Source organism: Ovis canadensis, chromosome 5, assembly GCF_042477335.2.
Source record: "Ovis canadensis isolate MfBH-ARS-UI-01 breed Bighorn chromosome 5, ARS-UI_OviCan_v2, whole genome shotgun sequence".
Lineage (NCBI taxonomy): Eukaryota > Metazoa > Chordata > Mammalia > Artiodactyla > Bovidae > Ovis > Ovis canadensis.
Window position 1 is genome coordinate 17,620,634 of NC_091249.1, and position 12,415 is coordinate 17,633,048.

The window sequence follows — 12,415 nt, forward strand, 5'->3', positions numbered from 1 at the left end:
TGAGAAAAGTAGAGGGATGTGCACTCAGTTTCCAGAGAGGTCACCAAAACTGCAACTAGTTGCTGAACAACCATCAACAGGGGGATGTTGGAACCCACCAAAAACAGATACACCATGTCTAAGGACAAAGGAGAAGCCACAATAAGACGGTAGGGAGGGGGCAATCACGTTTATAATCAAACCTCATACCTGCCAAAGACTCTTGGAGGGCACAAACAAAACCTTGTGTGCACCAGGACCCAGGGGAAGGAGCAGTGATCCCACAGGAGACTAAGCCAGACCTGCCTGTTAGCATCTGAGGGTCCCCTGTGGAAGCATGGGTCAGCAGTGGCCAGTCGCAGGGACAGGGGTACTGGCAGCAGCAGTCCTGGGAGGCAGGGCATGTGGTATAAATCCTCTCGGAGGAGGTCGCCATTAACCTTACCAAAGAGCCAATGGGTAGGCGATCTACAAACTGGAGAACAATTATACCAAAGAAGTTCTTGCACTGTTATGAAAGCTCCAGGCCCTACAACAGACTTCCCCAACTTGGGGATTCAGCAAAGGGACTGAATATTCCCAGGAAATTTGAAGGTCAATGGGATTTGATTATAGAACTTCAACAGAACAGGGGAAACAAACTCTTGGAGGGCATAGACAAAACCTTGTGTGTACCAGGACTCAAGAGAAAGGAGCAGTGACCCCACGAGAGACTCAGCCAGACTTGCCTGTGAGAGTCTGGGAGTCTCCAGCAGAGACGCGAGTTGACAGTGGCTGGCCTCAGGATCGGGGCACTGGCAGCAGCAGTCCTGGGAGGTGCAGCGTGCTGGCCTAAGTCCTCTTGGAAGAGGCTGCCATTACGCCTACCATAGAGCCTAGAGCCGACCATAGAGGCTGCAGCCTCCAGGACTGGGCTGTCTCAGGCCAGACCACAGAGAAGGAGCACAGCCTCACCCAGCAGCAGGAAATTACACTGAAGATTTAATGAGCATCACCTTACCCACCAAAGCAAGACCCAGTTTTCTCCACAAGTCCCTTCCTGATAGGACTTTTGCCTTTTGCCCTCATCAGAGGGCAGGCAGAATGAAAACCGCAATCACAGAAAACTAACCAAAATGATCATATGGACCACAGCCTCCTCGGGCAACTCAATGAAACTATGAATCAGGCCATGTTGTGCCACCCAAGACAGATAGGTCATGGTACAGAGTTCTGATAAAATGTCGTCCATTGGAGAAGGGAATGGCAAACCATTTCAGCTTTCTTGCCTTGAGAACCCCTTGAACAGTATGAAAAGGCAAAAAGACATGACACTGGAGGATGAGACCCCACTGCCCAGGTCAGTAGGAGTCTAATGTGCTACTGGAAGAGAGTGGAGAAACAGCTCCAGGAGGAATGGAGAGGCTGAGCAAAAGCAAACATGACCCCTAGGCGCGGATGTGTCTGGTGGTGAAAGTAAAGTCTGATGCTGTAAATAATATTGCATAGGAACCTGGAATGTTAGGTCCATGAGTCAAGGCAAATTGGAAGTGGTCAAACAGGAGATGGCAAGAGTGAACATCAACTTGTTAGGAATCAGTGAACTAAGATGGACAGAAAGGTCAAATTTAATTCAGATGCAAGAATTCCTTAGAAGAAATGCCATGTGAACAGAATGAAGGCAAAATCATGTGATCATCTTATTTGATTCAGAAAGAGCATTTGATGTAATCCAGTAGCCTTTTCATGATACAAACACTCAACAGATTAGGAATAGAAGATAATCTCCTTAACCCGATAAAGGGAAGTTATGAAAAATTCACAGCTAGCATCATATACTCCATGGTGAAAGATAAAAGCTTTCCCTCTAAGATCAGGAAGAAGACAAGGGTGCCCACTCTCATTGATCATATTCAACATAGTACTGGAAGTGCTAGCCAGAGCAATCAGGCAAGAAAAAGAAAGAAAAGGCATCCAAATTAGAAAGCAAGAAGCAAAAACACTTCTACTCACAGATGACTTGATCTCATATATAGAAAATTCTAAAGAATCTACACAAACTCTCACAGCTAATGGAAAAATTAATCAAATTTGCAGGATACAGTTTCAAACAAAAATCAATTGTACTTCTACACATAGTGAACAATTTGAAAAGGAAATGAATGAAATGATTTCATTTATAATAGCATCAAAAGAATAAAACACTTAGGAACGCATTAACCAAAGATGCATGAGACTCGTTCACTGAAAACTATAAAACACTGCTGAAAAATTAAGGAAGACCTAAATAAATGGAAAAATCCCATGTTCATGCATTAGAAGACAATAATGTTAAGATGGCAATACTTCTCAAACTAATGTACAGATTCAATGCAATCACCATCAAAATTCAAAACATCTTTTTTTGCAGAAATGAAAAAACAACCCTAAAATTCACATGGAATTGTAAGGGAGTCTCCAAAAGCCAAAACAATCAAAGCCAAAGCAATTGTAAAATAAAAATAAAGTCGGAGAATTTATACTTCCCAACTCTAAAGCATACTATAAAACTATAGAAATCAAAATAGTGTTGTATTGGAAGAATGGTAGACATATAGACCAATGGAACAGAATTGAAAGTCCAGAAATAAACCCAGACATCCATGGACAATTGACTTTTAACCAGGGTGCCAAGACTATTCAATAGGGGAAAGACTAGTCTTTTGAACAGATGGTGCTGAAATAATTGGTTTCCCACATGCAAAAGAATTAAGCTGGACCCTTACTTCTCACTATATACAAAAATTTACTAAAAATAGATCAAAGACCTAAATGTAAGAAGTAAAACTATAAAACTCTTAGGAGAAAACACAAGCGTAAAACTTCATAACTGTAGATTAGGCAATGTTTACTTTGATATGATATCTAAATGGGTAAATTGAATGTCATCAAAATTTAAAACTTCTGTACATCAAAGGACCCTGTCATACAAGTGAAAAGACAATCTATAAAGGGAGAAGATGTTTTGAAAATAATCTTTCTGAGTGTTAGATATATAAAGAACTCTGACAACTCAACAATAGAAACGCAAGCAACCCAATTAAAAACTGGGCAAACGACTTGCATAGACATTTCTCCAAAGAAGACATTCAGATGTTCAACAATCCCATGAAAAGATGCTCAACATCATCAGTCATCAGGGATGTGCAAATAACAATTACAATGAGACATCACTTCAGATCCACTGGGAGGACTAAAGGAAAAAAAAAAGAGAATAACAAACATTGGCAATAATCTGGAGAAACTGGAACCCTCTTGTGTTGCTGGTGGGAGAGCAAAATGGTGCAGTTGCTGTGGAAAAAGAGTTTGGTAATTCCTCAAAACACAGAATTACTATGCAATTCTACTTCTAGGAATATACCCAGAAGAATTGAAAAACGGGTATTCAGATACTTGAAATATCAGCATTATTCACAACAGACAATAAAAGGCTTGAAACAACCTAATTGTCCATCAACAGATGAATGGATAAATAAAATGTGATCCATCGTATGATGGAATATAATTCAGCCATAAAAAGGAATAAAGTACCAGAACACACTACAGGTGGATGCATCTTGAAAACGTTATGCTCAGTGAAAGAAGCCTCTCTCCCTCTTTCTCTTTTTCTCTCTCCCTCCCTCTTTCCTCACTTGCTGGAGGGCCCAGCCACTGCATTTAAGCGAACCCAGGTCATGTGCAGAAGCATCAGGGGCCACCAGGCATGTAAGAGAGATGAGGACCAGCTCGTCTCTCTCTCTCTCTTGTTAGCAGAGACCAGCCCTGCCTACTGCATCTCCCAGTGTCTGCAGATGTTGGGACCGACAACACATGATCATTATTGTTTAAACTGCTATGTCTTGTGCAAATTTGCTCTTTACCAAGAGTTAACCAGCACCCAGCCTGCCAGATCTTCCTCTTCTTCCCTGGCTCCAGGACCCTGGATAACTTCTGCTGTGTGCCTCTATCATCCCCAACCCTCACCCTTTTTTGTGTTTTCTGTTTGTTTTTGTATTTTCTCTCTAAGACCTGCCTTGAAGTCCTGGCTTTTTCAGGAAAACTGCAGTAGTTAATCCTGTCCCCGTGAAACTGTGTAACTGTTTTTCGGAAAAAGGGAAGCAGGAGGAATCTCTGTGTGATCCTATACCCTTCCCAAACTCCAAGAGCACCCTCCAGAGTGGGTGAGCATTGGAAAGGACCCACATAGGAGATCCCTATAGTATCGAGCACTGCCCTCTTACTGGAAGTGCTGTTCCTGTGCCTGAGCACAAGTGAGAAAGAGAGACAGAAAGGAAATGAGCTGGCTTGTGCCCACTCCCACTGAGGGGGAAGCTGGTTTGAGCCCTGCTGCACCCACATCCCTGGGCTGCCGCCTCTGCCTGGCTAGCCATGATGGGTACCACCTGTACCTTTGTCCAGCACGGGGCCAAAGATGGCCAGGCTGTTGTTGATAGTGGTGCAATTCCAACGGCGGCCCCGGAACTGGTGTTGGCACTCCTGGATGCTGATTTTGATGCCCTCTGCCACGCTGGGCATGATCTCCACGTAGTTCCGGCAGAAACGCAGCTGCTTGGGTACTAAGCCTGGGATGCTGGCGCAGAGGATGGGCTGTGTCCCCAGGGATGAGTACTGGGGCCCAACAGCCAGAGACCTGGGGGAGGACAAGGAGGCCTGGTTAGTAGGGGAAGTGCCCTTCTGGCCCGTGAACCAGGAGCAGGAGTCAGGCCTGTCCTCGGGTGAACTTTCTTTGGAGGATGCACACAGGCCCTTTCCTTGGGCAAGATGTGCTTCTACCATGGAGGAAGCCTGTCCCTATCCTGTACATGACACTTAGCACAAAACATCGTGATGTGCACGTGGATTGACAGAAGAGAAGTCAAGGAAATGGTGGAGGCTTCCCTGCTTCTCTGCGCAACTGCAGGGGTCCTGGCTCCAATGGTGTGGAGATAGCAGCACCCTGAAACTGTTCAGGAACACAGAGAAGAGCACTCAAGGATACAGGTGATGCTGAGTCAGTACAGGGGCTGCCCAGAGGAGGTGCTGCTGGGTCTTTGGCAGGAGGACAATCACTTCTAGAGCAGTGTGAGATAGGGCATGTTGTTCAGTAGCTAAGTCATGTCCAGCTCAGGGACTGCAGCATTCGGGCTCCCTTGTCCTTCACTGTCTTCTGGAATTGCTCAAGTTCATGTCCATTGAGTCAATGATGCTATCCAACCATCTTATCATCTGCCATCCTCTTCTACTCCTACCCTCAATTTTTCCCAGCCTCAGGGTCTTTTCCAGTGAGTCAGCTCTTTGCATCAGGTGGCCAAAGTATTGGAGCTTCAGCATCAGTCCTTCCAATGAATATTTATGGTTGATTTCCTTTAGGATTGATTGGTTTGATCTCCTTGCAGTCCAAGGGACTCTAAAGAGTCTTCTCCAACACCACAATTTGAAGGCATCAGTTCTTCAGTGCTCAGCTTTTCTTATGGTCCAACTCTCACATCTGTACATGACTACTGGAAAAACCATAGCTTTGACTATATGGACTATTTTCAACAAGGTGACGTCTTTGTTCTTTAATAAGCTGTCTAGGTGTCATAGCTTTCCTTTCAAGGAGCAAGTATCTTTCAGTTTCACGGCTGCAGTCCCCGTCTGCAGTGATTTTGGAGCCCAAGAAAGGAAAATCTGTCACTGCTTCCACTTTGCCCCTTCTGTATGCCATGAACTGATGGGACCGGATGCCACGATCTTAGTTTTTTGAATGTTGAATTTCAAGCCAGTTTTTTCACTCTCCTCTTTCATCTTCATCAAGAGACCCTTTAGTTCCTCCCTGCTTTCTGCCATTAGAGTTGAGTTAGAGATGGGGCACCCTGGAGGAGGGAATGGCAACCCACTCCAGTATTCTTGCTTAGAGAATCCCATGGACAGAGCAGCCTGGGGGACTACAGTCCACGGGGTCACCAAGAGTCAGACATGACTGAAGCGACTTAGCACGCACGCACACACATAGAGATGGGGCACAGCAGTGGGTAAATAAATCATATAGGCGAAAATCACTGCTGAACTCATGCCCACCATTCCAGCAGGCCTTTGGCTATTTACTCAACAGATATAAAAGCTTATGTACACAATAAGATGTGCTCAAGAATATTCACAGGGCTGTGATCACCAGAGAAAAACTTGGAAACCACCAAAGGATGCATCCACAGAAGCGTGGATGAACAGACAGTGTTTACTCTTGCAGTGGAATGCTACATCGAAATAGAGAGGAGTGGCCTGCCGGTGCAAAGGTCAGGGATCTCCCTGGCAGGGAGCTTAAGAGAGACCTGATACAGTGTGGGTGACTGCGATTCCTCTGATGAAGACCAAGGCCCAGCAACACTGTGGATAGGTACAGAAATCAGCATAGTTTCCTCATTCTCATGGGAGGTCTGGCCTGACCAAAAGGCGGCATGAGAAAATGTATGTCAGGCTGTGCTTTGCCAAATGGTTCCCACTCAGCACATGTGCCTATTTAATCTAAGCAAAATGACAAAAAATGAGAGAAAAATGTGGTTTCTTAGTCACACTAGCTAGACAGGATCTGTGGTTGCCATGTTGGATGGTTAGATATAAGAACACTTCGGTCACTGTGGAAAGTTCTACTGGACCACTAGGGTCTAGGGTGAAGGAAGTGCTCTGTGTTTGATGGGGCTGTTGGTTACACACGTGTTTGTGTGTCACAACTGACTGAAATGTGGTCATGTTACTATTCGTGATTGTTTTTCAGCCACTCAGTTGTGTCCGACTCTTTGCAACCCCATGGACTGAAGCATGTCAGGCTTGCTTGTCCTTCACTATCTCCCAGAGTTTGCTCAAACTCATATCCATCGAGTCAATGATGCCATCCAACCATCTCATCCTCTGTCATCCCCTTCTCCTCCTGCCCTCAATCTTTCCCAGCATCAGGGTCTTTTCCAATGAGTCAGCTCTTCACATCAGGTGGCCAAAGTATTGGAGCTTCAGCTTCAGCATCAGTCCTTCCAATGAATATTCAGGGTTGATTTCCTTTAGGGTGGACAGGTTTGATTACCCGTTGATTTCAGAGGAAGACTCATCTGGCCCTTTCCAGGTCAGAGGGAAAGAGCTTCCCCAGTCCAATGGTGACACACTGTATCTGCCCAGCCGGATGGATAACCCGTGGTTCTGTCACCTGTGGGAGCATCTATGTTTGTAGTGGGGTGATGGTCTCTTGTTGGCAAAGCTCTGCTTGGTTCCCATGTCTTAACGCTTCCTTCACCCCTGGGTGGAAGCTCCATGTGAATGACTGTGTGGCCACTGCTACTTTTTGGGGCTGTCTGTTGAAGCCTGCCTCCCATCAACCACAGATATCACAAAGGCTCTTCAGGGTCTCTCAGAAAGGGCCATGAAAATGTTTAGGATGGTAGGAGACGACCAACGCACGGAGGCCCTGTGGACCTAGGAGGACCACTGGGTGTGGGGTGGCTCTGTGCTTTCTTCCTTGGTCCCCAGAGATCTGCTCACTCTCTCGGCACAGAGCGGTACAGGTGTTGCCCATGCTCACCCGGCCTTTAGCCGCAGCGCTCTCTCCTCCTCCCCGAGAGCCCCATCTCCTCCTCCCACTGGGGTTTCTGGTGTGGTATGCCCAGACCCAGACTGACCCCTCAGCCTGGCAAGACGGTCCCTGCTTATCTGGTAGGTTTCTCTGGTGGGATTCAGGTGGAAATGTCTGTTTCCCTTTCCTTTATTTGGTGGGTGACTTTGTAAATATTTCAGCTGGGCCCCCAAAGGTTCCTCTTGTTCAGCATCTCCTCTCTCCTGGAGGGTTAGGCACCCCTAAGAACATGGGACAGAGGTTTCTGTGTTCCTCAGCAAGCTACACACCTCCACTACGATGCTCTCAGTAAATCCTACTCTGAGTCTAACCCAGATCCATCCATCTGTGGTGAGAATGAGAGGAAACAGGAATCACCGTCTCTCAGAGAAACAAACCTACCCTCTGGAAATACAAATCAGACCCTAACATCTTTCCCTCTTTGTCTCCAAAATCTCCAGAGGCCACCTTGCCTCGAGGCACACAACCCATGCCCTTCAGCACCTGGAGACACCTCATTGGATGACCCAGAGAGAACACTTCCTCATTGCACAATCCTGTGAGATCTGTCCAGCTCCATCTTCTCACACTCTGCCAGCCCCCTGCTCCTGCCATAACAGGCTCTGGGCGCAGTCCCTGTCTCCACGCATCTCTCAGTCAACGTGGGACTTTGTCCTATGCATCTCTGTGGCCACAGTTCAGTTCAGCTCAGTTGCTCGGTCATGTCCGACTCTGCGACCCCATGGACTGCAGCATGCCAGGCCTCCCTGTCCATCACCAACTCCTGGAGTTTCCTCAAACTCATGTCCATGGAGTCAGTGATGCCATCCGACCATCTCATGCCTGTCGTCCCCTTCTCCTCCTGCCTTCAATCTTTCCCAGCATCAGGGTCTTTTCAAATGAGTCAGCTCTTTGCATCAGGCCGCCAAAGTATTGGAGTTTCAGCTTCAACACCAGTCCTTCCAATGAATATTCAGGGCTGATTTCCTTTAGGATGGACTGGTTGGATCTCCTTGCAGTCCAAGGGACTCTCAAGAGTCTTCTCCAACATCACAGTTCAAAAGCATCAATTCTTCGGTGCTCAGCTTTCTTCACAGTCCAACTCTCACATCGCTACATGACCACAGGAAAAACCATAGCCTTGACTAGATGGACCTTTGTTGACAAAGTAATGTCTCTGCTTTTTAATATGCTGTCTAGGTTGGTCATAGCTTTTTTTCCAAGGAGTAAGCATCTTTTAATTTCATGGCTGCAGTCACCATCTGCAGTGATTTTGGAGCCCAAAAATATAAAGTCTGACACTGTTTCCAGTGTTTCCCCATCAATTTGCCATGAAGTGATGGGACCAGATGCCATGATCTTAGTTTTCTGAATGTTGAGCTTTAAGCCAACTTTTTCACTCTCCTCTTTCACTTTCATCAAGAGGCTTTTTAGTTCTTTGCTTTCTGCCATAAGGGTGGTGTCATCTGCATGTCTGAGGTTATTGATATTTCTCCCGGAAATCTTGATTCCAGCTTGTGCTTCATCCAGCCCAGCATTTCTCATGATGTACTCTGCATATAAATTAAATAAGCAGGGTGACAATATACAGCCTTGATGGTCTCCTTTTCCTATTTGGAACCAGTCTACTGTTCCATGTCCAGTTCTAACTGATGCTTCCTGACCTCTGATTTCTCAAGAGGCAGATAGGTGGTCTGGTATTCCCATTTCTTTGAGAATTTTCCAGTTTGTGGTGATCCACATAGTCAAAGGCTTTGGCATAGTCAATAAAGCAGAAATAGATGTTTTTCTGGAACTCTCTTGCTTTTTCCATGATCCAGCAGATGTTGGCAATTTGATCTCTGGTTCCTCTGCCTTTTCTAAAACCAGCTTGAATATTTGGAAGTTCACGGTTCACATACTGTTGAAGCCTGGCTTGGAGAATTTTGAGCATTACTTTACTTTTTTTTTTTTTTTTTGCTGCAAAAAGCTTTATTGTTTCCATTTGGTCCAAGGCTTGAGAGAGGGCTCCAGGGTGTTAAAAAGCTGCCTAGTGACTGCAGAGAGGGACTTCAGGCAGCCCTGATGTGAGGTGGGTTCTTCAATGGCCACTGGTCTCCAGAAGCTCCTGGTCATGCTTGAGGGTGAGCCTTTCCAAGAGATACTCGCCCAACCCAGCCTGGGGACCAGCCAGCCTGCGGAGGTTGGTCAGGTGGTCACCCATCTTCTTGATGAGTTTCACTTCCTCATCTAGGAAGTGGTTCTCCAGGAAGTCACAGATGTGGGGGTCTCCATGGGCAGAAGCCAGGCCACGCAGATCCAACAGGGCTTGATTCAGGTTCTTCTCTACGAGAAGGGTGGCTTCCATAGCGTCCTGGGTTTAACCCCACTCATCTTGAGATGGCTTCTGCACGTCCAGGAAGAGGGCACGGCCGCCACGCTGGTTTTGCAGTTTCAAGAGACACTCCGCACCCTCGCGCTTCTCCTTGGCCAGTTGGTGAAAAAAAGTGACCCACACCCTCCAGGGCCACATTGTTGTGGTCGAAATAGAAGCCCAGAGAGAGGTAGGTGTAGGAGGCTCGTAGTTGCATGTTAACCAGGCGGTTGACGGCGGCCTCCACCTTGGTAGAATAATTCTGACGAATCTGGGAGCTCATGATTGGTCGATAATAATAAGGAGTTAAAAAATGGTGGCTGGTCCCGGTGATTGCGGACAGCTGAGTGGCTGACTCCGGAGGTTGCGACTGGAAAATAGGTTGGAGGGTGGTCGGAGGCTGGAGCAAGGGGCGTCCCTGGGTCTGTTCCGTTCAAGCACTGTTGAAGCAAGACACAGATCCATGGGGCCGCTGAGTGCACTTCCTGAGCATTACTTTATTAGCGTGTGAATGAGTACAATTGTGTGATAATTTGGGTATTCTTTGGCATTGCCTTTCTTTGGGACTGGAATGAAAACTGACCTTTTCCAGTCCTGTGGCCACTGCTGAGTTTTCCAAAATTGCTGGCATATTGAGTGCAGCACTTTGACAGCATCATCTTTTAGGATTTGAAATAGCTCAACTGGAATTCCATCACCTCCACTAGCTTTGTTCGTAGTGATGCTTCCTAAGGCCCATTTGACTTCACATTCCAGGATGTCTGGCTCTAGGTGAGTGATCATATCATCATGGTTATCTGGGTGGTGAAGATCTTTTTTGTATAGTTCTTCTGTGTATTCTTGAAGGAGAATATCCCACGTAGGCTGGGAGATACCCCAGACCCAACGGCAAAGGAGAAGCCCCAGCAAGATGGTAGGAGAGCCGAATTCATGTTCAGAATCAAACCCCATTCCCACCAGAGACGCTCAGAGGGCTCAAACAAACCTTGTGTGCACCAGGACCCAGGGACCCCACACAGACTGAGACAGAACTCTGCAGCCACACAGAGTCCCTTTTGTCTCCCACAATCCCCCTGCTGTCCTGTGTGAGCGTCACCCTCCTCACCTCCCCACTGCAGCACGTATGTAGCTCTATATTCAGCTAGCTGGCTGAGGAGAGGGCAGCTTCTTGAAGTCCTGAACACAGGGTTTCCCAAGTTTGGCATCCTCTCATCCTGTGCCCATTCTGCCCACCATTTCTGGGTGACCTCTATCTTCGGCTTGCTCTTCCTTCCTGATCAAGTACATCTCTCATGAGTTAAAACCTATCTTTCCCCGGGGAGTGTCCATGACACCATGCATCCACGTGCTCAGGTGGAGCTGAGCCTTCTTTCCATGGTGGCCATCTCTAGCACCCCTATTTCTAGGGAAAACCTGAAGCCTCCGAACCAGACCCTGGGTCTCCTGGGTCCCTCTCACGTCTGTGCCCTAGTCTGACACCCCTCCCTGGGTGCAGTCTCCATTCTATACATCCTCATGCCTTGATGAGCCAAAACCCAGCCATGACCTCACAGCAGATATCACAGACATCCCCATGGCCCTGCCTGAGTCTGTATTCCTAGAGTGGCATTCCATCCGTGGGGCTGGCTTGTTCCCTCACTTCTTCCTTCATTCCCTGCAAAGCCTACTGGATCCTGGGTGCCTGAGGCCTGACCCTCCCCAGCTTTCTCCCACACCCACCCCAGGGTCTGGGACCCCAAGGTTTTCAGGAAGGGAAGCCCTCTTCTCTCACCCAGCTGTGAGGTCTCTCTCTAGGCAGTATTCTGCAGTCTGAGCCTCGCTGTCCTGCGCTCTGTCCTGCACAGACAGCTCTGAGCGGAGACTGCGGGGGCTGCCGCTGTCTCTCTGGGACTCCTGTGCTGACCGAGGTGTTTGGCTTCTGATGGACCTGCATGGGCTGGATGCACAGACGGGAGGATGGGGGAAGCTGGTGCTTGGACTGAGAGGCGGCATGCAGGCCAGGGTCAGCAGTGTCTGCTCTTGAAGGCCCCCAGTGGGCAGGGTGAGGACTTCAGGGTGGAGAGGATGGGCCAGCTCTGCCCACTCCAGGCTGAGTTCAGATGTCCAGGATGGATTGGTGAGGGTCAGCGGGTGAGGTAGGCTGTGTCTAACCGGCATGCCTTCTGCCACTCTCCATCTGAGCTTTTGCAGATAACCTCCCACTTCCCTGGTGGCTAAGGTGGTAAAGAGTCTACCAGCAATGCAGGAGACCTGGGTTCGATTCCTGGGTTGGGAAGATCCCCCAGAGAAGGGAATGGCAACCCACTCCAGTATTCTTGCCTGGAGGCCCATGGACAGAGGAGCCTGGCGGGCTAGAGTCCGTGGGATCACAAAGAGTCAGACATGACTGAACAACTAATGGTTCCTTTCACTTCCCACTTATAAATCAGAGGGCGAAACTCCCCGGACCTCAGTTCTCTTTCAGAATACTGTCACCTCCACCACCTCCCCAACTTAGTTCAGCCAAT

At 47.7% G+C, this 12,415-nt stretch overlaps 1 protein-coding gene across 1 annotated transcript in view; it reads right to left on the reverse strand.

Annotated features, from left to right (window-relative positions):
* Positions 1-12,415, reverse strand: part of WNT3A (Wnt family member 3A) — a 75,975-nt gene that overhangs the window by 46,574 nt on the left and 16,986 nt on the right. The window contains exon 2 of the mRNA XM_069590531.1: positions 4,386-4,627. Coding sequence (XP_069446632.1) covers positions 4,386-4,627 — 242 coding nt within the window. The remainder of the gene's footprint in view (positions 1-4,385; positions 4,628-12,415) is intronic.